The 24215-nt window shown below is 38.3% G+C and overlaps 1 protein-coding gene and 1 long non-coding RNA gene across 7 annotated transcripts in view; one reads left to right on the top strand and one right to left on the bottom strand.

The window, feature by feature from the left end:
* The window catches only part of LOC125964474 (uncharacterized), a 394564-nt gene extending 377847 nt beyond the window's left edge, over positions 1-16717 (top strand). Inside the window, exon 2 of the long non-coding RNA XR_007477523.1 lies at positions 16399-16717. This is a non-coding gene — a long non-coding RNA (uncharacterized LOC125964474). The remainder of the gene's footprint in view (positions 1-16398) is intronic.
* Positions 1-24215, bottom strand: part of ZNF385D (zinc finger protein 385D) — a 940592-nt gene that overhangs the window by 3377 nt on the left and 913000 nt on the right. For 5 of the 6 annotated variants that reach the window (XM_049710123.1, XM_049710122.1, XM_033431981.2 and 2 more), the window contains 2 exons: positions 9081-9259; positions 7911-8012 (listed from right to left, as the gene is read on the bottom strand). In XM_049710123.1, the coding sequence (XP_049566080.1) occupies positions 7911-8012; positions 9081-9259 (281 nt within the window). The remainder of the gene's footprint in view (positions 1-7910; positions 8013-9080; positions 9260-24215) is intronic. The other variant, XM_049710121.1, reaches the window with a different exon arrangement.

Here is a 24215-nt window from a genome sequence, read left to right as displayed (position 1 = left end):
AAGATCCCGGAAAATGGCTTGACCTATGATGTTACAAAGTCCTCCAGAAAGTACTTTATTTTATTTTATTTTTTTAACATCTTTATTGGAGTATAATTTCTTTACAATGGTGTGTTACTTTCTGCTTTATAACAAAGTGAATCAGTTATACATATTCATAGGTCCCCATATCTGTTCCCTCTTGCGTCTCCCTCCCTCCCACCCTCCCTATCCCACCCCTCTAGGTGGTCACAAAGCACTGAGCTGATCTCCCTGTGCCATGTGGCTGCTTCCCACCAGCTATCTATTTTACGTTTGGTAGTGTATATATGTCCATGCCACTCTCTCACTTTGTCCAGCTTACCCTTCCCCCTCCCCCCTATACTCAAGTCCATTCTCTAGTAAATCTGCGTCTTTATTCCCGTCTTGCCCCTAGGTCCTTCATGACCTTTTTTTTTTTTTTTTAGATTCCATATGTATGTGTTAGCATACTGTATTTGTTTTTCTCTTTCTGACTTACTTCACTCTGTATGACAGACTCTAGGTCCATCCACCTCACTACAAATAATTCAATTTCATTTCTTCTTATGGCTGAGTAATATTCCATTGTATATATGTGCCATATCTTCTTTATCCATTCACCTGTTGATGGACACTTAGGCTGCTTCCATGTCCTGGCTATTGTAAATAGAGCTGCAATGAACATTGTGGTACATGACTCTTTTTGAATTATGGTTTTCTCAGGGAATATGCCCAGTAGTGGGATTGCTGGGTCATATGGTAGTTCTATTTTAAATTTTTTAAGAAACCTCCATACTGTTCTCCATAGTGGCTGCATCAATTTACATTCCCACCAACAGTGCAACAGGGTTCCCTTTTCTCCACACCCTCTCCAGCATTTATTGTTTGTAGATTTTTTGATGATGGCCATTCTGAAAGGTGTGAGGTGATACATCATTGTAGTTTTGATTTGCATTTCTCTGATGATTAATGATGTTGAGAATTCTTTCATGTGTTTGTTGGCAATCTGAATATCTTCTTTGGAGAAATGTCTATTTACGTCTTCTCTGCATTTTTCGATTGGGGTGTTTGTTTTTTTGATCTTGAGCTGCGTGAGCTGCTTGTAAATTCTGGAGAATAATCCTTTGTAAATTGCTTCATTTGCAAATATTTTCTCCCATTCTGAGGGTTGCCTTTTCGTTTTGTTTATGGTTTCCTTTGTTGTGCAAAAGCTTTTAAGTTTCATTAGGTTTCATTTGTATATTTTTGTTTTTATTTCCATTTCTCTAGGAGGTGGGTCAAAAAGGACCTTGCTGTGATTTATGTCCTAGAGTGTTCTGCCTACGTTTTCCTCTAAGAGTTTGATAGTGTCTGGCCTTACATTTAGGTATTTAATCCATTTTGAGTTTATTTTTGTGTATGGTGTTAGGGAATGTTCTAATTTCATTATTTTACATGTAGCTGTCCAGTTTTCCCAGCACCACTTATTGAAGAGGCTGTCTGTCCTTTCTCCACTGTGTATTCTTGTCTCCTTTATCAAAGATAAGGTGTCCATATGTGCATGGGTTTATCTCTGGGCTTTCTATCCTGTTCCATTGATCTATATTTCTGTTTTTGTGCCAGTACCATACTGTCTTGATTACTGTAGCTTTGTAGTATAGTCTGAAGTCAGGGAGCCTGATTCCGCCAGCTCCGTTTTTCTTTCTCAAGAGTGTTTTCACTATTCGGGGTCTTTTGTTTTTCCATGCAAATTGTGAAATTTTTTGTTCTAGTTCTGTGAAAAATGCCAGTGGTAGTTTGATAGAGATTGCATTAAATCTGTAGATTGCTTTGGGTAGTAAAGTCATTTTCATAATGTTGATTCTTCCAATCCAAGGACATGGTATATCTCTCCATCTTTTTGTATCATCTTTAATTTCTTTCATCAGTGTCTTATAATTTTCTGCATACAGGTCTTTTTTCTCCTTAGGTAGGTTTATTCCTAGATATTTTATTCTTTTTGTTGCAATGGTAAATGGGAGTGTTTTCTTAATTTCACTTTCCAATTTTTCATCATTAGTGTATAAGAATGCCAGAGATTTCTGTGCACTAATTTTGTATCCTGCTACTTTACCAAATTCATTGATTAGCTCTAGTAGTTTTCTGGTAGCATCTTTAGGATTCTCTATGTATAGTGTCATGTCATCTGCACACAATGACAGCTTTACTCCTTCCTTTCCTATTTGGATTCCTTTTATATCTTTTTCTTCACTGATTGCTGTGGCTAAAACTTCCAAAACGATGTTGAATAACAGTGGTGAGAGTGGGCAACCTTGTCTTGTTCCTGATCTTAGTGGAAATGGTTTCAGTTTTTCACCATTGAGGACAATGTTGGCTGTGGGTTTGTCATATATGGCCTTTATTATGTTGAGGAAAGTTCCCTCTAAGCCTACTTTCTGGAGGTTTTTTTAATCATAAATGGGTGTTGAATTTTGTCGAAAATTTTCTCTTCATCTATTGAGTTGATCATATGTTTTTTCTCCTTCAATTTGTTAATAAGGTGTATCACATTGATTGATTTGCATATATTGAAGAATCCTTGCATTCCTGGGATAAACCCCACTTGATCATGTTGTATGATTCTTTTAATGTGCTGTTGAATTCTGTTTGCTAGTATTTTGTTGAGGATTTTTGTGTCTATGTTCGTCAGTGATACTGGCCTATAAATTTCTTTCTTTGTGACATTTTGTCTGGTTTTGGTATCAGGGTGATTGTGGCCTCGTAGAATGAGTTTGGGAGCATTCCTCCGTCTGCTATATTTTGGAAGAGTTTGAGAAGGATAGGTGTTAGCTCTTCTCTAAATGTTTGATAGAATTCGCCTGTGAAGCCATCTGGTCCTGGGCTTTTGTTTTTTTGGAAGATTTTTAATCATAGTTTCAATTTCAGTGCTTGTGATTGGTCTGTTCATATTTTGTATTTCCTCCTGGTTCAATCTCGGAAGGTTGTGCATTTCTACGAATTTGTCCGTTTCTTCCAGGCTGTCCATTCTATTGGCATATAGGTGCTTGAAGTAATCTCTCTTGATCCTTTGTATTTCTGCAGTGTCAATTGTTACTTCTCCTTTTTTCATTTCTAATTCCATTGATTTGAGTCTCCTCCCTTTTTTTTCTTGATGAGTCTGGCTAATGGTTTATCATTTTTGTTTATCTTCTCAAAGAACCAGATTTTAGTTTTATTGACCTTTGCTACAGTTTCCTTCATTTCTTTTTCATTTATGTCTGATCTGATTTTTATGATATCTTTCCTTCTGCTAACTTTGGGGGGTTTTTTGTTCTTCTTTCTCTAATTGCTTTAGGTGTAAGGTTAGGTTGTTTATTTGAGATATTTCTTGTTTCTTAAGGTAGGATTGTATTGCTATAAACTTCCCTCTTGGAACTGCTTTTGCTGCATCCCATAGGTTATGGATCATTGTGTTTCATTGTCATTTGTTTCTAGATTTTTTTGATTTCCTCTTTGATTTCTTCACTGATCTCTTGGTTATTAAGTAGTGTATTGTTTAGCCTCCATGTGGTTTTATTTTTTACAGCTTTTTTCCTGTAATTGATATTTAGTCTCACAGCGTTGTGGTCAGAAAAGATACTTGATCCGATTTCAATTTTCTTAAATTTACCAAGGCTTGATTTGTGATCCAAAATATGATCTATCCGGAAGAATGTTCCATGAGCACTTGAGAAGAAAGTGTATTCTGTTGTTTTTGTATGGAATGTCCTATAAATATCAATTAAGTCCATCTTGTTTAATGCATCATTTAAAGCTTCTGTTTCCTTATTTAATTTCATTTTGGGTGATCTGTCCAATGGTGAAAGTGGGGTGTTAAAGTCCCCTACTATGATTGTGTTACTGTCGATTTCCCCTTTTATGGCTGTTAGTATTTGCCTTATGTATTGAGGTGCTCCTATGTTGGGTGCAGAAATATTTACAGTTGTTATATCTTCTTCTTGGATTGATCCCTTGATATTTATGTAGTGTCCTTCTTTGTCTCTCGTAATAGTCTTTGTTTTAAAGTCTATTTTGTCTGATATGAGAATTTCTACTCCAGTTTTCTTTTGATTTCCATTTGCATGGAATATCTTTTTCCATCCCCTCACTTTCAGTCTGTATGTGTCCTTAGGTCTGAGGTGGGTCTCTTGTAGGCAGCATATATACTGGTCTTGTTTTTGTATCCATTTAGCCATTCTATGTCTTTTGTTGGGAGTAATTAATCCATTTACATTTAAGGTAATTATTGATATGTATGTTCCTATTACCATTTTCTTAATTGTTTTGGGTTTGTTATTGTACGTCTTTTACTTCTCTTGTGTTTTCTGTTTAGAGAAGTTCCTTTAGCATTTGTTGTAAAGCTGGTTTGGTGATGCTGAATTCTCTTAGCTTTGCTTGTCTGTTAAGGTTTCAATTTCTCAGTCAAATCTGCATGAGGTCCTTGCTGGGCAGAGTAATCTTGATTGTAGGTTTTCCCCTTTCGTCACTTTAAATATGTCCTGCCTGTCCCTTCTGGCTTGCAGAGTTTCTGCTGAGAGATCAGCTGTTAACCTTATGGGGATTCCCTTGTGTGTTATTTGATGTTTTTCCCTTGCTGCTTTTAATATTTTTTCTTTGTATTTAATTTTTGATAGTTTGATTAATATGTGTCTTGGCATGTTTCTCCTTGGATTTATCCTGTACGGGACTCTCTGCACTTTCTAGACTTGATTAACTATTTCCTTTCCCATATTAGGGACGTTTTCAACTATAATCTCTTGAAATATTTTCTCAGTCCCTTTCTTTTTCTCTTCTTCCTCTGAGAGCCCTATAATTTGAATGTTGGTGCGTTTAATGTTGTTCCAGATGTCTCTGAGACTGTCCTCAATTCTCCTCATTCTTTTTTCTTTATTCTGCTCTGCAGTAGTCATTTCCACTATTTTATCTTCCAGGTCACTTATCTTTCTTCTGCCTCAGTTATTCTGCTATTGATCCCTTCTAGAGAATTTTTAATTTCATTTATTGTGTTGTTCATCACTGTTTGTTTACTCTTTAATTCTCCTAAGTCCTTGTTAAACATTTCTTGTATTTTGTCCATTCTATTTCCAAGATTTTGGATCATCTTTACTATCATTATTCTGAATTCTTTTTCAGGTAGACTGCCTATTTCCTCTTCTTTTGTTAGGTCTGGTGGGTTTTTATGTTGCTCCTTTGTCTGCTGTGTGTTTTTCTATCTTCTCATTTTGCTTAACTTACTGTGTTTGGGGGTCTCCTTTTTGCAGGCTGCAGGTTCCTAGTTCCCATTGTTTTTGGTGTCTGTCCCCAGTGGCTAAGATTGGTTCAGTGGGTTGTGTTGGCTTCCTGGTGGATGGGACTAGTGCCTGTGTTCTGGTGGATAAGGCTGGATCTTGTCTTTCTGGTGGGCAGGTCCATGTCTGGTGGTGTGTTTTGGGGTGTCTGTGGCTTTTTTATGATTTTAGACAGCCTCTGTGCTAAAGGATGGGTTTGTGTTCCTGTCTTGCTAGTTGTTTGGCATAGGGTGTCCAGCACTGTAGCTTGCTGGTCGTTGAGTGGAGCTGGGTCTTGGTGTCAAGATGGAGATCTCTGGGAGATTTTCGTCATTTGATATTATGTGGAGCTGGGAGGTCTCTTGTGGACCACTGTCCTGAGCTTGGCTCTCCCACCTCAGAGGTACAGCCCTCATGCCTGGCTGGAGTGCCAAAAGCCTGTCATCTACACGGTCATGTGACTCTAGGTAGGAGGCCTCAGTTCATTGCTACATGGATCTCTCCTTAGGGCTGCTTGAGTGTCCTCATGACATGGCAGCTGGCTTACCCCAGGATGAGTGATCCGGCCCATGGTCCCCAGGACTGCTGCAGCTTTGGCTGCTGGGGCCCTTCCAGAGCTGGCAGCCTCAGTGAGGCCACCCTCCCTTTGGGCTCCAGGGCAGTTTAGTGATGGCGGAGGGAAGAGACCCCAAGCCAGGAGTTCCAGCTCTCTATTTTATTTTTGTGATAAATATACTTCGTGTGGAAAGTATTCATCTTGAGAAAAAACAGGGAATTTTTTACTGCACTCTTTACACACATTTTAACTAGCAGGGTATAGACATTTTTAAAGAGAGATTAATTAATGCTGTCAGCTACTATTAGACTATGCAAGTATGTCAAGTGAGTATCCTAGTAAGATGTGAGTACCAACAAGAGACATTATAAAAATAATGAAATTCCACTTTCAATAAAGAAGCAAAGAAAACTTATCTTCCCTGAAAGTTTGACGTGTTTTGCTTTCATTGGTAGCAACATTCTCTCAAACCTACTATATAAAATCAGTTCATTCTCTGACTAGTAGCATTAGTAAGATGGCTGTTCTCAGGAAGGGAATGGTCCCGTTTATGGAAATAGTAACAGTGACAGTTAAACAGGAGGTTTGGAAGCTAACATTAACACAATTTGACTTCTCTGTTTATTTAAGAACCATTCACTTGATTGTTGAAAGCTTCATCTACGTAGGTCAGAAAGAGCACTCAGGTTATGACTAGTGGTGCTGAAACATCAGTTCCATGCAGAATTCACAGCCACTCAATGCAGCTAAAATTGATTCTATGCAAGAGAGTAAAATGACTTCATTTGCATAAAAATGGGTGATGCTACAAAATTAATTGGGTCAACTCATTCTGAGGTCTCATAATGGATAACTACAGTTTTCCTTTAACTGTATTTTCACGTGTCAGCAGCACACAGTAGCACTGATTATTAATAAGATCTATTTTGAAGAAAACAGATTTCAAAATGCATAATTCAGCACATACTGTAGATCAATTGTTCTTCATCTTAATTTTTTTATGCACACAGTTATGGTTTATTACAGCTAAACAATGCAGAGCCCTGGGTCTCTTAGATGTAAGCTATCGTCATTTCAACCAGAACAAAAGCATATGCTTATAAATATTAGCTTAAGATGTCAGGAGGTTTACAGACTTCCCCTAAAATCCTACAAAAATTCTAGGTCAGGACATCAGTACTAATATGTTTACTAATCTAAAACAAGAGGGCATGTCTCAGGAAATATTTCCCAGGCCTTAGATAGTGTCCTTAGGTGAATAATTTTTAAAAGGAGCCATGTCTCTGAGAGTGTGTTATTCAAAAGACAAAATTGTTGAGGGAATCAACAATACTGGTGCTTTGTCTCCTGAAGACCTTAAAAAGGAGATGCAAGAATTTGTTTTCACCGATATTTTCCTAATAGTATCCAGTAACCTCAAGTCCAGATTTCATGCGATTACCTACCTGACACAAAAGAGTTTGGTTTTCCTCCCATCCCCATGCTCTGCTGTAAACCTGTGCCCAACTAAAAAGATAAGACGTCGGACTTTGGCTAATGGTGACAAAACACTCAAACAACTCATGAAACCAATGATTCTGTTGGTGGAGTAGGAGTTGGACTTTCAAATCAATTGTTTGTCTTTACTTAGGTATCTTCCATTCATTTCATTTAGTAACTGACAAAAAAAAATCCAAGTTCAGTGAGTAGACTGCAGGACATGAAAGGCTATTCTCAGGCTTCCCTAGTGGTACAGTGGCTAAGGATCCTCCTGCCAATGCAGGGGACGCGGTTTGGAGCCCTGGTCCGGGAAGATCCCACATGCCACGGAGCAATGAAGCCCGTGTGCCACAACTACTGAGCCTGCGTGCCACAACTACTGAAGCCCGGGCACCTAGAGCCTATGCTCCACAACAAGAGAGGCCACCGCAGTGAGAAGCCCACGTTCCGCAACCATGAGTAGCCCCCGCTCACCACAACTAGAGAAAGCCTGTGTGCAGCAACGAAGACCCAATGCAGCCAAAAATAAAATATAAACAAATAAATAAATTTATTAAATAAAAAAAAGAAAGAAAGGCTACTCTCTATTGGGAAGCAAAAAGGACACTCACCCCCAGCGGATGTGCTGCCTTCTGCAGTTTGTTGTAAGGACTGTATTTAGGTTTCGGGGGCTTCCCAGCAGCTCTGTCTTTGTGCCTTCTACTGCTAATATGCTATTAAAAGCAATTAAAAATGACAGCTTTAAAAAAATTATCCCCCAAACCCTTCATAAATATTGTTTTAACCTGGGGCAGGATATTAATTATTTCATGCAAGTTGAAGAAAGACAAAAATACAAGAGCGTGCACTTTTGTCCTCAGACGCTGATGCTTTGAGGAGAGATACCTTTGTGCTAGCCGTTTTAGTCTATTTTAAACAAATAGCAGGGTCTTCTTTTTCCCAGCATTTTTCCTTATTACTGCACAGATCTCGTTTTATGGACATTTACAAAGGAAATAAATGTCTGAAGGAATTTTATGTGCAAATAAACAAAGATGGCCAGGCGGGCATGAATTTATTTCCATACTAATATTTATCCTCACATTTGTACAGCCAAATGTCAACCCCTTAAATTCTAAAGATAAATAACTAAGGTGTGTAAAAATCAGTGCAAGAATGTACGTATGCATATAAAACACAACACTATATGAGGGCTGGGACTTCAACTAGAAACGTAGAACTGATCTCTTTGGAAGGCTATTCAGAGTAAAAGTGAATGCAACAGGATTAGTCATCTTGTTAGCAGGTGGCTGCAGGATTTAGAAATACAGTACACCACCATGTAATAGAGTACATAAAAGAAAAGAAGAGCACAGCATAAAATTAGTGGTAGCATGTAAATATCTAAACAAGTAAAAATGGAACATTGAAATTTGACCTTTAAAGGAAATCAACACTTTTGAGTGGGAAACCTGGTAAAGAAAAGATCTACTACCCCCTTTCCTCCCACTCTTCATACACAAAAATAGCACAGACTCACTTCAGGCAATTTCGGAAAGATCTTAGAAGCCATTACATTTTAGTATTCCTTTAACCAACCAAAATATGCATAAATAAATAAGGAGAGTGAATAAGAAGCTAAGTGGATGGATGGATGGATGGATGGATGGATGGATGGATGGATGGATGGATAGATGGTTGGATGGGAGAGAAAAACAGAAAAGAAAGGGAACAGAGGAAGCACACAGTCTGCTCGTGCATGACCCCCATCTGTTTTCACTTCTAGAATGGGTACCGCCTACCTGTTTAAGCTGTGTTTCCGAGTTGACGTGCACATCACAGATTTCACAGTGAAACGTTTTGTTCTGCAGGCCTGTATTCCCCTTATTCACTGGTCCTTTGCCTTTCACACCTACCCTAGGGAAGGCTTTGATAGTCCCACTGCCGTTCCGAGCTTCTAGCATCGTTTTGTGCTTAGTACCTGCCAGGAATATTCAGAAAAGAAAAAAGAGGGGGAAAATCTTAGTTAGTAATCTCCTCCAAGAAACGATACAACAACACAACATGATGTGATGCCGAGTTTGAATGCAGTTCTTCCAGGGATTATGCTTGAAATATGCTTATGACATAGAAAACTGTAACAATGTGCTCTGATCACCTTATATAACATGACTTAATCACTCATCTTTTTATAATGTCCTGTTTTACAAATAAGCACCATCAGTACAGGAACTAAACTCAAAAGTCCTGAGATGAAATTAAATGGGTGTGACTTCTTTTCATTTCCTCTTGATGCTAACGAGATGTAAATGATAGCTGATGAGGAAGAGTGATTTAGTTGCTACAGGTGTAGTTGGAGGTGAGGTGTAACAAGTGTAATCAGTTTAAACACGGTGTGTTTACAGAAGTGGCACTAATTAAATGCCCACTTTCTAAATAGAATACAAACAAGCTTTCCTGGCTATGGGGTTTAGGATCAAAGAGGAAGAGTAATTGTATAGAGATCTCAATGACTCTGGAAAAAAAAGTCCTATTAGAATAGCAAAGTTCACACTGATTGGCTATGAAATTTCAAATATAAACAAATGAGTAAAAAACGGGGGGATTCACCGGCTAAGCAGATACACTGTAAAGAAACCCTTCTTTTTATTAAACCAGTCACATCTTTTGGCTGTCCCACATAACTAATGTAATTCTACTTATCAAGATTTGCTTTTTTTAAACAATAAAATTCAGGATAGCAGTTTGCTTTCAAAAACTTTGCTCACAATTTCCTTCTCCTTGGAGTTGATAAGTATTTTTTACTTTTCTCATTTAGCCATATGTTTTTGCTATGAAATTTTCTCTTGTAATCATTGATGTTCTTTCTGCCATTCTGGTTTTCTAAATCCTGATTTAGGGGGTTTCACCTTCCTAATTGTATTTATTAGATTGTTATCAGTTCTGGAAGCATAGAAAAAAAGAGAAATTCTTAACTTCTGGTTCTTGGGCCAGTCCCTCAGAATCATTCCATATCAATGAAGAAAAGATGCTGAGGGCTCTCCAGCTCCGTGTCAATCACCCATGTCTTCAATAAGAGGCAATGCACATACGGAACAGGTTTAGAGCCATACGTTTCTCTCTTGTAAAATGATACCTTTACTGAGTCCAATATTAAAAAATGCATATTTTTACCACTTAGGTTCCCCACTTTGAATCTCATTTTCTTATGCACAGCAATGAAAATGTTCATATCTCAACATATTAAGGAGAGAGAAAAAAGCCAACGTTTTGTGAGAAGACGGGAGAGGCTGAAATACGGAGTCAAAGAACCATGCGGTAGTGGTGGTGGTAGCAGTGAGGCTGCCCCAGGGTTCACTTTCACCCATGTCCACTGCAATATAGTGACCTAATGCTTTCTGCTTTGTATGAAGATACCATAAATGAGAGTAGGGCAAGCAATGTTCTGGTGAGCAATACATACCTACACAAATAATTAATGAATGAGTATATATATGCATACACACACACACACACACACACACACACACACACACATTGTTTTCTCCTACCTTCATTTATACCATCTTCCTACAAATTCGAAGCTTTTGTGCCACTATGTGAGTAGAGGGTTATCCAACCTTCTCTATCCAAACAGGTGATTTTATCAAAATATTTTTTTCCCATGCAACCTCTATAGTCAAACTGAGAAGCTTTCCTGGGGCCGCTGTGGCTTAGGAATGTCTAAGTAGCAGTCAGTAAGAGACAAATTCTCATCCTGACTTCATTTTTTTTTGCGGTACGCGGGCGTCTCACTGTCGTGGCCTCTCCCGTTGCGGAGCACAGGCTCCAGACGCGCAGGCTCAACGGCCATGGCTCGCGGGCCCAGCCGCTCCGCGGCATGTGGGATCCTCCCGGACCAGGGCACGAACCCGTGTTCCCTACATCGGCAGGCGGACTCGCAACCACTGCGCCACCAGGGAAGCCCCTCATCCTGACTTTCTTGAAGGCCCCTTGACTCCCTCTGGTTAATATCCTATGTGATTTGAGCCGGCGTTTGATAGTGGCAACCAGAATGGTTCAGAAAACTGTTTCTACCTATTCACTGATATGGAAGTACTTCATCTTGCCTGGGAGGACAAAAAAAAGTCAGGCGTGGGTGGCTTGCCTCAGGATTGAGTGACAGGTGGGTTAGGAGGAGAAGAAATTCAAAAAAGTTGCTCCCAATACTAAGTTGCTACCAATAGCAACAGTAAGTAAAAATCCAGAAAACAGACATTCTCCATATTATCTCTGGCAAGCTAAGACCCACCTATGTCCTGTCCCTAGGGGAAGGAAAGAAACAGAAGATCCGTGAGCATTGGAGAAATACCCAACCTCAGAAAAATCACTGTGTCATTAGCATTATTATTTCAGTGTAGTCTCTCCACAAAAGCTAGTAAAGATAGGAAAGTTAAATATACACACTCATGCATGCCTTACACACAAATGCACACACACACACACACACACACACACACACCAAACACATGTGGTTAAAATTGTGCTGAGATTGGGTGAAAAACTTCAGCTAATAGCTTTGACTCTGGGGTTACTATTCATCATCACGTAGAGTGGAACATTTGTGCAATGTAACCTCCTGCATCTAGTAGCAGCTTGTCAGTCATAATTAAATAGATATTAGATCATTTTATAGGATCTTAAAGCTTGAACAGCCTGTAAAGGTAGCTGTTTTTCCTTCAAGTACAGCTACAATTAAGGAGAGATGTACTACTCTTAATTTTCAAGCATTTATATTTTTGAGAGATCAGATGTGCATGAATACTCTAAAATAGTGACTATTAGGAGAACTGATACTTATTTTATTTTTTAAACATTGCACATATTGTGATAAATTATTGACCTGCTCTTAGCCACCCACGAGTTTAGGTGCTATTATCATGCACTCAGATAACAAACTGAGACTCAGAAAGGTTAAGTTACTTGCCCAGCTCACAAAGCAAACACTACTTGAAGTTACTGGCAGGCAGAAAGTGGATTTCTAATTAAGTCCTTAGAGCTATGGGGATTTAGCTAGAAATCCACTAAGGATGTCTGAGCTAGCTGAATTCCAGTGACACAGGAATCTCTCATACTACCTTTAATTTTTCTATTTTGTTAATGAAGTCTTTTCTAAACTCGGATTTTAATTTGAGTCTTTCAAATCCCCGTTCCCCTTGTTTTCTTGTAATGCTCCTTTCTGCTCAGCAGAGTACCCAGAACCAGGATGCTATAATAAATGACAGTGGCTTTGTGATGGCAGGTTTGAATACCTCAGATTCCAACAATGTGTAAACAACTCGCAAGGCTTGTGCCTTCCCCTGTGATTGCACAGTAGGGCCATCGCAAAGCTGCTTCTGTACTTTAAATGGACTATTTTCTTCCCATCACTTTTAAAAGGCCATCACTGATAATGACATTCGTTTGAAGCTTCCATGATTCCTGAAATGTGGAGCCGTTCTCCAACCACAGTTTAAATGCAGCAAGTTATCATGCTCCCAGAAATACTGATTTTGTTTGCTTTTTTTATTTGTTTGCTTTTGATTGCCTTGGGTCAAGATATTGTATCTGCAAAAATCAAAATAATATGTGCTGCAGAGTGAATAGAGGCTAGCCTTCCCTTTAATTCCTCATCATCTTTGCCACTTCCTTTTTTAGATGCCTCTTAAGTTAGGTACTGGCATAAAGGAAAGGTGGGTGAGCAAGAAAACTGGCAAATGACTTTTTAAAATTAAATCAATCATTCTTTAGGTCATCAGGAAAATTGGGGAAATTTCTTTAAAATGGAAAAAACCCCAGAATTCCATCAAGGAGAAGCATATCAAAATATTAATGGTGGTCATCATGTACCAGTCTTTTATTTTCTATTTGTATATGTGCATTTTAAAAAGTCTGGATAACTTAGTTAAAGTAATTTTGTATAGAACTTTCCTTGGACTTATACATACTTTTAAAAATGCACATGATTTTTAATGACAGCATAGGCTTACAATACATGAATGTTATATATTTAACCACTTATCTAATATTAGACATTTGGATTATTTTCTTTTTTTTTCCCTGTAGAATTATTGTGTAATGAACATCCTACTTGTTAATCTTTTAAAATCTATCCTAAGGTTATTTCTTTAGGATAGATTTTCATAAGGAGTATTATAGGTACAAAATATGGCTATATTTAAGCCTCAAGTCAAGCTGTCAGATTAACTGTCTAAACAGTACAAAGGAAGTTTCAGAGAGGTTCATTTTATAGGGAAATGTATCCTGGTAGAGTCTGCAAAATTCACCTTTCTATAAAATATATTTCAATACCTTAAAGTTCAATTTTCCAGAATGTCCATGAGATGAGATTTAATAGTGTTAGACTAGACCCTTAGCAAACCCACATGACTGCCAGTGATCGTTTAGTTACCTTCTCATTGACAAGTTCAGATGATTCCAGCTTATAGATACATGGGCAGGAAAGTGGTCAGCCTCCATACAAACAGCAAAATGCAAAGGTGTTTTTTGATGTGTTTATTTATAACATTCAGTAAAATGGCATTATAGTCCAACTCTGTGTGTCCTAAGGAAAGAAAGTTGTTTTGAATCTCTACACCTGAAGGGTATAATTGGCATCAAGAGCTTCCATGTTCTCTCTTGTTTTTAATCCTCTAAATGTCAAATTAACCTTTTATTACCCTGACCTCATATATACTATGTATTTTCCATGTCAATCTTAATTTTATTTTGTCTTTGAAATGAAATCTTTGGTTTGTTTTATCAGCATATCAACAAACAGTAAGCACCCAGAATGGCATCCATGGTATCAGGTGACCAAGGAATGCCCCAAATGAGTAAAAAAAATGTGTTATTTCTGTTAGTTCCCTGGTTGAAAGTAATTTGTTGACTCATCAGTAATGCATCCCAAGTCCAAATGGCAGAGGTGAAAGTAGACACAAGGGAAACAGAGGAGAGGAGAACTTTGCTTTTAGCATCAGAAACGTCCTCTGAGGAAGAGCTACGAAGTGGGAACAGAAGGGGAGGCAAGCCACACAGCACCAGTGGGGATGGACTCGGTGTCCAAAGACAGCTCAGGAAAGAGCTCTGCAGACCCTGGGAACCAGTAAGCGGAGCAGTGGCTGGGTTTGATGGGGAGATAAACATGTGGAATTGATATGGCAGTAACCCTGGACATACCAGCACATGAGAATTTTCAGGCATCCAGAAAGCCTCTTTTATCTATAACAATGGACTACAAGGAAGATGGAGGATTTCCTGTGCTGCTTTAGACATGCACTTAACAATCCTTATTTGCACCCATCTCTGCTACTTAGAAACAAGGCCCTTAAAAGCATGGAAAAATGCTCCATTGCTTTCATAGCCATTAACCAAGAGAACCCAGCAAAAAGGTTTTCACATAATAAACACTCAATAAATGGAAAAATTAGACACTCCCATAGTATAACAGATATGATGTTGTCTTAGTTATTTATAAAAGCAGTGTTTTTGCTTACTTTTTGTGTAACTAGTTCAGTTTTCACTTTTTTAAATGAAAGTAACACTTTGTTAGAAAATTCAAAGAGCACAGAAAAGTATAAGGTGAAAAGCAAAAGCCCTCCTACTTTTCACCTTCAAGCCGCATGCCCTCAGTAGGGAAACAGTTTCATGTGCAAACTTTCTGAAATGTTCTAAATATCAGTGACATTATATTAGGCTCGAGTAGAAAAAATAATGTAGGTTTAACATTCTACTTGGTTTGCGCATGAAACCACTCCTAAGAAGCACAGCACGTAAAAGTACACAGCAAGAAAACACACCTCAACACAACTCTGAAATCACTTATTCTGGTTGTTCATCCGTGAGATGTCACCAAACACGAAATAACTAAACCCTGAATGCTCACAGCTACATAAAATTTTTCTATTAGGTAATATATCCCAAATCACCCATATTGCAAACCCCAAAGTACATTATTTAAAAATTGTAAGAATGCAGGCGACTCTTCCTGTGGCAGTGCAGGTCTGAGGAGGTGGCTCACAGGGGTGAGGCATTTAGGGTGAGGTGACACCGACTTTGGAGCCAGATTGGCTGGGTTTGCATCACAGCCCCAACATTTAAGGGCTCTATGGCTTTGGGCAAGTCAAGTAGCAGGAATCTCATCAGCACAGAGAGAAAGCCTCACTGAAAACTGATTGCAGAGCAGCAGGGGAAGCTGGATTCCATGACAGCAACAGCAGGGTTCGTGGCAAGAATCATGACTTTCAGGCCACCCTGGGCAGTCTCATCTTCCTTCAGCTTGTAGACCCTCAGGCTTAGGAGCAGTTTCAAGCACACAGCCTTGAGAGAGTAAGATGTTCTTGAGACCATCTGTACCAAATCCGTGACTGAAACCAGTGAAGAACTCTATATAAACGTGTAAGGTTCTGGCAGCACACACAGAGACCTACTCTTTTAGCCACCAGCTGCTGGAGAGAGCCTCATAGACAAAGTGCTTCCAAGTCAGCCTGTTGTAGCTGAACAGCTGTTGTAGACCCTTATAATCTGACTTCATAATGGAGACAGCCACATTTCACTGCCATGTGGCTGACAGCATCTTGGTACTCCAGCCAGGGGTCAGGCCTGAGCCTCTGAGGTGAGAGAGCCGAGTTCAGGACACTGGACCACCAGAGACCTCTTGGCCCCAAGTAATATCAATCAGTGAGAGTGAGAGGTCTCCCAGAGATTTCCGTCTCAATGCTAAGACCCAGCTCCACCCAATGACCAGCAAGCTCCAGTGCTGGATACCCCATGTCAAACAACTAACAAGACAGGAACACAACCCCAACCATTAGCAGAGAGGCTGCCAAAGACCACAATAAGTTCACAGACAACCCAAAACACATTACCGGATGTGGTCCTGCCCACCAGGAAGACGAGATTCAGCTTCATCCACCAGAAAATAGGCACCAGTCCCCTCTACCAGGAAGCGTACACAACCCACTGAAACAACTTTAGCCACTGGGGGAAGATCCCCAAAACAACGGGAATTACGAACTTGCAGCTTGCAAAAAGGAGACCCCAAAGACCGTAAGAGAGGCAAAATGAGAAGACAGAGAAATACACAGCAGATGAAGGAGCAAGGTAAAAACCCACCAGACCAAATAAATGAAGAGGAAATAGGCAGTATACCTGAAAAAGAATTCAGAGTAATAATAGTAAAGATGATCCAAAATCTTGGAAATAGAATGGACAAAATACAAGAAATGTTTAACAAGGACCTAGAAGAGCTAAAGAGCAAACAAACAATGATGAACAACACAATAAATGAAATTTAAAATTCGCTAGAAGGAATCAAGAGCAGAATAACTGAGGCAGAAGAACGGAAAAGTGACCTGGAAGATAAAATAGTGGAAATAACTACCACAGAGCAGAATAAAGAAAAAAAAAAAAAAGGAAAGAATTGAGGACAGTCTCAGAGACCTCTGGGACCACATTAAATGCACCAACATTCGAATTATAGGGGTCCCAGAAGAAGAGAAATAGGAAGGGACTGAGAAAATATTTTAAGAGATTATAGTAGAAAACTTCCCTAATATGGGAAAAGAAATAGTCAATCAAGTTCAGGAAGTGCAGAGAGTCCCACACAGGATAAATCCAAGGGGAAACACGCCAAGACACGTATTAATCAAACTATCAAAAATTAAATACAAAGAAAAATACTAAAAGAAGCAAGGGAAAAGCAACAAATAACACACAAGGGAATCCCCATAAGGTGAACAGCTGATCTCTCAGCAGAAACTCTGCAAGCCAGAAGGGAGTGGCAGGACATATTTAAAGTGATGAAAGGGAAAAACCTACAACCAAGATTACTATACCCAGCAAGGATCTCATGCAGATTTGATGGAGAAATTAAAACCTTTACAGATAAGCAAAAGTTAAGAGAATTCAGCACCACCAAACCAGCTTTACAAAAAATGCTAAAGGAACTTCTCTATGCAGGAAACACAAGACAAGGAAAAGACCTACAATAACAAACCCAAAACAATTAAGAAAATAGTAATAGGAACATACATATCAATAATTACCTTAAATGTAAATGGATTAAATGCTCCAACCAAAAGACATAGACTGGCTGAATGTATACAAAAACAAGACCTGTATATATACTGTTTACAAGAGACACACTTCAGACCTAAGGACACATACAGACTGAAAGTGAGGGGATGGAAAAAGATATTGCATGCAAATGGAAATCAAAAGAAAGCTGGAGTAGCAATTCTCATATCAGACAATATAGACTTTAAATTAAGACTATTACAAGAGACAAAGAAGGACACTACATAAATATCAAGGGATCAATCCAAGAAGAAGATATAACAATTGAAATATTTATGCAGCCAACATAGAAGCACCTCAATACATAAGGCAAATGCTAACAGCCATAAAAGGGGAAATCAACAGTAACACATTCATAGTAGGGGACTTTAACACCCCATTTTCACCAATGGACAGATCAACCAAAATGAAAATAAATAAGTTAACACAAGCTTTACATGATACATTAAACAAGATGGACTTAATTGATATTTATAGGACATTCCATCCAAAAACAACAGAATATACTTTCTTCTCAAGTGCTCATGGAACATTCTTCCGGATAGATCATACTTTGGGTCACAAATCAAGCCTTGGTAAATTTAAGAAAATTGAAATCATATCAAGTATCTTTTCTGACAACAATGCTATGAGACTAGATATCAATTACAGGAAAAAAAATATAAAAATTACAGACACATGGAGGCTAAACAATACATTACTAAATAACCAAGAGATCACTGAAGAAATCAAAGAAGAAATAAAAAAAATACCTAGAAACAAATGACCATGAAAACACAATGACACAAAACCTATGGGATGCAGCAAAAGCAGTTCTATGAGGGAAGTATATAGGAATAAAACCCTACCTCAAGAATCAAGAATAATCTCAAATAAATAAACAAATAAATAAACAATTAGAGAAAGAAGAACAAAAGAACCCCAAAGTTAGCAGAAGGAAAAAAATCATAACTATCAGATCAGAAATAAATGAAAAAGAAATGAAGAAAACTATAGCAAAGATCAATAAAACTAAAAGCTGGTTCTTTGAGAAGATAAACAAAATTGATAAACCATTAGCCAGACTCATCAAAAAAAAAGGGAGAAGACTCAAATCAATAGAATTAGAAATGAAAAAAGGAGAAGTAACAACTGACACTGCAGAAATACAAAGGATCATAAGACATTACTACAAGCAACCATATGCTGATAAAATGGACAACCTGGAAGAAATGGACAAGTTCTTAGAGATGCACAACGTTCTGAGACTGAACCAGGAAGAAATAGAAAATATGAACAGACCAATCACAAGCACTGAAATTGAAACTGTGATTAAAAATCTTCCAACAAACAAAAGCCCAAGACCAGATGGCTTCACAGGTGAATTCTATCAAACATTTAGAGAAGAGCTAACACCTATCCTTCTCAAAATCTTCCAAAGTATAGGACAGGGAGGAACATTCCCAAACTCATTCTACGAGGACAACATCATCCTGATACCAAAACCAAAAAAAAGATATTACAAAGAAAGAAAACTACAGGCCAATAACACTGATGAATATAGATGCAAAAATCCTCAACAAAATACTAGTAAACAGAATCCAACAGCACATTGAAAGGATCATACACCATGATCAAGTGGGGTTTATCACAGGAATGCAAAGATTTTTCAATATATCCAAATCAATCAATATGATACACCATATTAACAAATTGAAGGATAAAAACCATATGATAATCTCAATAGATGCAGAAAAAGCTTTCAACAAATTCAACATCCATTTATGATAAGAACTCTCCAGAAAGTAGGCACAGAGGGAACTAACCTCAACATAATAAAGGCCATATATGACAAACCCACAGCCAACATCTTCCCACTAAGATCAGGAACAAGACACGGTTTCCCACTCTCACCGCTATTATTCAACATAGTTTTGGAAGTTTTAGCCACAGCAATCAGAGAAGAAAAAGAAATAAAAGGAGTCAAAATTGGAAAAGAAGTAAAACTGTCACTGTTTGCAGATGACATGATACTATACATAGAGAATCCTAAAGATGCTACCAGAAAACTACCAGAGCTAATCAATGATTTCAGTAAAGTAGCAGGATACAAAATTAATGCACGGAAATCTCTTGTGTTCCTGTACACTAACAACGAAAAATTTGAAAGACAAATTAAGGAAACACTCCCATTTACCACTGCAACAAAAAGAATAAAATACCTAGGAATAAACCTTCGCAAGGAGACAAAAGACCTGTATGCACAAAACTATAAGACACTGATGAAAGAAATTAAAGAGGATACAAACAGATGGAGAGATATACCATGTTCTTTGATTGGAAGAAGCAACATTGTGAAAATGACTATACTACCCAAAGCAATCTACAGATTCAATGCAATCCCTATCAAACTACCAATGGCATTTTACACATCTAGAACAAAAAATTTTCACAATTTGTATGGAAACACAAAAGATCCCGAATAGCCAGTGCCATCTTGAGAAAGAGAAAAAGAGATGGAAGAATCAGACTCCTTGACTTCTCACTATACTACAAAGCTACAGTAATCAAGAGAGCACGGTACTGGCACAAAAATAGAAATATAAATGAATGGAACAGGATAGAAAGCCCAGAGATAAACCCACACACACTTGGTCACCTTATCTTTGACAAAGGAGGCAAGAGTATACAATGGAGAAAGGGCAACCTCTTCAATAAGTGGTGCTGGGAAAACTGGACAGCTACATGTAAAAGAATGAAATTAGAACACTTCCTAATACCGTATACAAAAATAAACTCAAAATGTATTAAAGACCTAAATGTAAGGCCAGACACTATAAAACTTAGAGCAAAACATAGGCAGAACACTCTATGACATAAATCACAGCAAGATCCTTTTTGACCCACCTCCTAGAGAAATGGAAATAAAAACAAAAATAAACAAATGGGACCTAATAAAACTTAAAAGCTTTTGCACAGCAAGGAAACCATAAACAAGATGAAAACACAACCCTCAGAATGGGAGAAAATAGTAACAAATGAAGCAACTGACAAAGGATTAATCTCCAAAATATACAAGCAGCTCATGCAGCTCAATAACCTAAAAACAAACAACCCAATCCAAAAATGGGCAGAAAACCTAAATAGACATTTCTTCAAAGAAGATATACAGATTGCCAAGAAACACATGAAAGGATGCTCAACATCACTAATTATTAGAGAAATGCAAACCTCACACCATTCAGAATGGCCATCATCAAATAATCTACAAACAATAAATGCTGGAGAGGGTGTGAAGAAAAGGGAACCCTCTTGCACTGTTGGTGGGAATGTAAATGGATACAGCCACTATGGAGAACAGTATGGAGGTTCCTTACAAAACTAAAAATAGAACTACCATATGACCCAGCAATCCCACTACTGGGCATATACCCTGAGAAAACCATAATTCAAAAAGAGACATGTACCACAATGTTCATTGCAGCTCTATTTACAATAGCCAGGACATGGAAGCAACCTAAGTGTCCATCGACCGATGAATGGATAAAGAAGATGTGGCACATATATACAATGGAATATTACTCAGCCATAAAAAGAAAAGAAATTGAGTTATCTGTACTGAAAGGATGGACCTAGAGTCTGTCATACGAGTGAAGTAAATCAGAAAGAGAAAAACAAATACCATATGCTAACACATACATATTGAATCCAAAAAAACAAAAAATGGTTCTGAAGAACCTAGGGGCAGGACAGGAATACAGACGCAGATGTAGAGAATGGACTTGAGGACATGGGGAGGGGGAAGGGTTTGCTGGGACGAAGTGAGAGAGTGGCATGGACATATATACATTACCGAATGTCAAATAGATAGATAGTGGGAAGCAGCCACCATAGCACAGGGAGATCAGCTTGGTGCTTTGTGACCACCTAGAGGGGTGGGATAGGGAGGGTGGGAGGGAGACACAAGAGGGAGGGGATATGGGGATATATGTATACACATAGCTGATTCACTGTGTTATACAGCAGTAACTAACACAACAACGTAAAACAATTATACTCCAATAAAGATGTTAAAAAACAAAAGAATTGTAAGACTCTAAATAAGAGTAGATATATGTGTAACTGATTCACATGGCTGTACACCTGAAACTAACACAACATGGTAAATCAACTATATTGCAATAAAAATTAAAAAAAAAAAAGGAAAAAGAATTGTAGCTCCAGTCCACTCTCTGATGGAAACTTCTTTGCTGATGGAAATGTTCTTGATTTGTACCTACCAATATGGTGGCCTTTAGTCAGAGATGCTCTTGAGCACTTGATATAAGGTTACTGCAGCTGAAACTGAACAGGTAATTAATTTAAATTTAAATAGCCGACTCAGGCTAGTCGTTATCGTATTAGACAGTACAGCTCTCCTGCTCAAGTATGCCCTGCAGGAACATGCATAACATGGAGGTCTATGGGGCTGAATTGGTTTTTTAAACATTTGTAGAAAGTTTAAAGAAGGCGCAACAGCAGACTTGTGATAGAAGAGTCTGTATCTGTATTTCCCATCCAGTTGAAGTCTTACCATTACCCTAGAAGATGCTGAAGAGAAGTGGTAGATAATCTTTGGGCCTTAATAATAATAAGGCCATAAACATGGACCACCATGGCTGACTGGCTTAAATGAGTTTTTTACTTGAAACACGAAAGGACACATCTCTGGATGAAACAAGTCTTTACCCATTCTCTTCCTGAACACAGAGGCACAAACTAGACCAGGGCTTCCTAAAAGGCAACTCCTGGGCTTTGCTCAAATTTAGATTCTCAGTGAGCAACACGTGGTAGACAATCAGTGAAGATTAGCGAAGTATTAGATATTTATAAAGATCAACAAACACAGCAAACTCTCTGGAAAGAGATTTATAAGCTCAGGCTCTGAAATGGTATAAGTCAGAATTTGCCTCCATCAGCTGAGTAGTTTCAACTTACTTGTGCCTCAATGTCTGTAGCTATAGAAAAAAAAAATATCTCCTCTACTGAAGTATCGTATTAGATGCATTTTCTATCTTAAGCATTATTTCTGGCACACCCACATGCTCAAGAAATTTTAGTCAATCTTCTCTTCTCCTTCTTAACACTGATTTTGTGTTTAGGCAAAAATTTAGAAATTCCATCCTTTGATAACGTGTCATTTCTATATATTAAAACTTAGTGAACTTAAAAATAAGCTCTGTGTAGGGATAGAAGAACTGGAATGAGCTTAGTGAAAATGATCAAATGTTACCACTTTAAGTCATTACCAGAAAAATCTGCCCAAATTAGTAATGAGGACTAATTATAAAACATTCCAAAGTTTTTTTCAATTATATAGAGAAAATCATCAAAAATAGCTAAGCAAAGCATTACCTAGTAGGATGTTTGGGGGGAATTTCTTTAAAGAAAAAGGCAAAACATATCTTCTATAATACGTGTCTATAACACACAAAGAAAAGGAGCCTTCCAGATCTCTCGAAAAGAGTATGTCCTCTCAGGGTATTTCAAGCACTCTTAGACAGTTTTGTGAATCACATGAAGTAAGTCAGACAGAGAAAGACAAATATCATATGATATCACTCACATGTGGAGTCTAATTTTTAAAAAATGATACAAATGTTATTTACAAAACAGAAAGACTCATAGATTTTGAAAACAAACTTATGGTTACCAAAGGGGAAACGGCATGGGAAGGGAAATTAGGAGATTGGGATTGACACATACACATCACTATATATAAAATAGATAACCAATAAGGACCTACTGTATCGCACAGTGAACTCTACTCAATATTCCGTAATAACCAATATGGGAAAATAATCTGAAGAAGAATGGATATATGTATATGTATAACTGATTCACTTTTGCTGCACACCTGAAACTAACACAACATTGTAAATCAACTATACTTCAATAAATTTTTTTTAAAAATGCGTTTTCCAAGATTAGGAGAAAAACATGTTTTGAAGGTGGCAGGCTTCCCATGAACAGAACATAAGTGCATAACTCTCCGCTCGGTGCTATAGCCCTGATTCCATGTCTATGGTGTATTTCTAAAAGGATAAAGAAGAGAAACACTTAGAATTACATTCAACTGCAAAGGACGCATCTCCCCATGCTGCATCCTGGTTGCTTCTGAGCAAAACTGATATTCAAACTTGGTTTCCTGAAAAACACAGACCAATCTTAACAGTGTTTTCCTAATATCTGGCTCTAAGAAGTAATTGGAGAAGTCTTTTAAAGTTATATTGACAGGGTGGGGGTGAGTGGAGGATGCAGTGGGTGGGGTGGTGATTGTGGTCTGCCCTGTGCGTAACTAAGAAGGGGGTCCTTAAAGAGAATTAGAGAACAATGATTAAATGGACTATACAATGGGGGCCCGCTGGGGCTTCCCTGGTGGGGCAGTGGTTGGGAGTCCGCCTGCCGATGCAGGGGACACGGGTTCGTGCCCCGGTCTGGGAAGATCCCACATGCCGCGGAGCGGCTGGGCCCGTGTGCCATGGCCGCTGGGCCTGCGCGTCCGGAGCCTGTGCTCCGCAACGGGAGAGGCCACAGCGGTGAGAGGCCCGCGTACCGCAAAAAAACAAAAACAAACAAACAAACAAAAAAACCAAAGGGGGTCTGCTTTCCACCAGCACCATGATCTGGTAACTCTAAATAATGTCAGTGATAAGGACTCTTCCCTAAATAATATTTCATTGGTCTATATTCTAAACAATGGAGGTGGTTACTGTTGAGATTTCGTATATACTAAATTAGCACATCATCTGCTCCATGGAAATCAGTTTGTAGAACTCTCCATTATACGGTCATCCCCAGAAACACACAAATTCGGTTACAAG

The sequence above is a fragment of the Orcinus orca genome, chromosome 5, assembly GCF_937001465.1.
Source record: "Orcinus orca chromosome 5, mOrcOrc1.1, whole genome shotgun sequence".
Taxonomy (NCBI): domain Eukaryota; kingdom Metazoa; phylum Chordata; class Mammalia; order Artiodactyla; family Delphinidae; genus Orcinus; species Orcinus orca.
The sequence above is the reverse complement of the archived record's forward strand: the minus strand, read 5'-3'. Positions and strand labels throughout refer to the sequence as shown.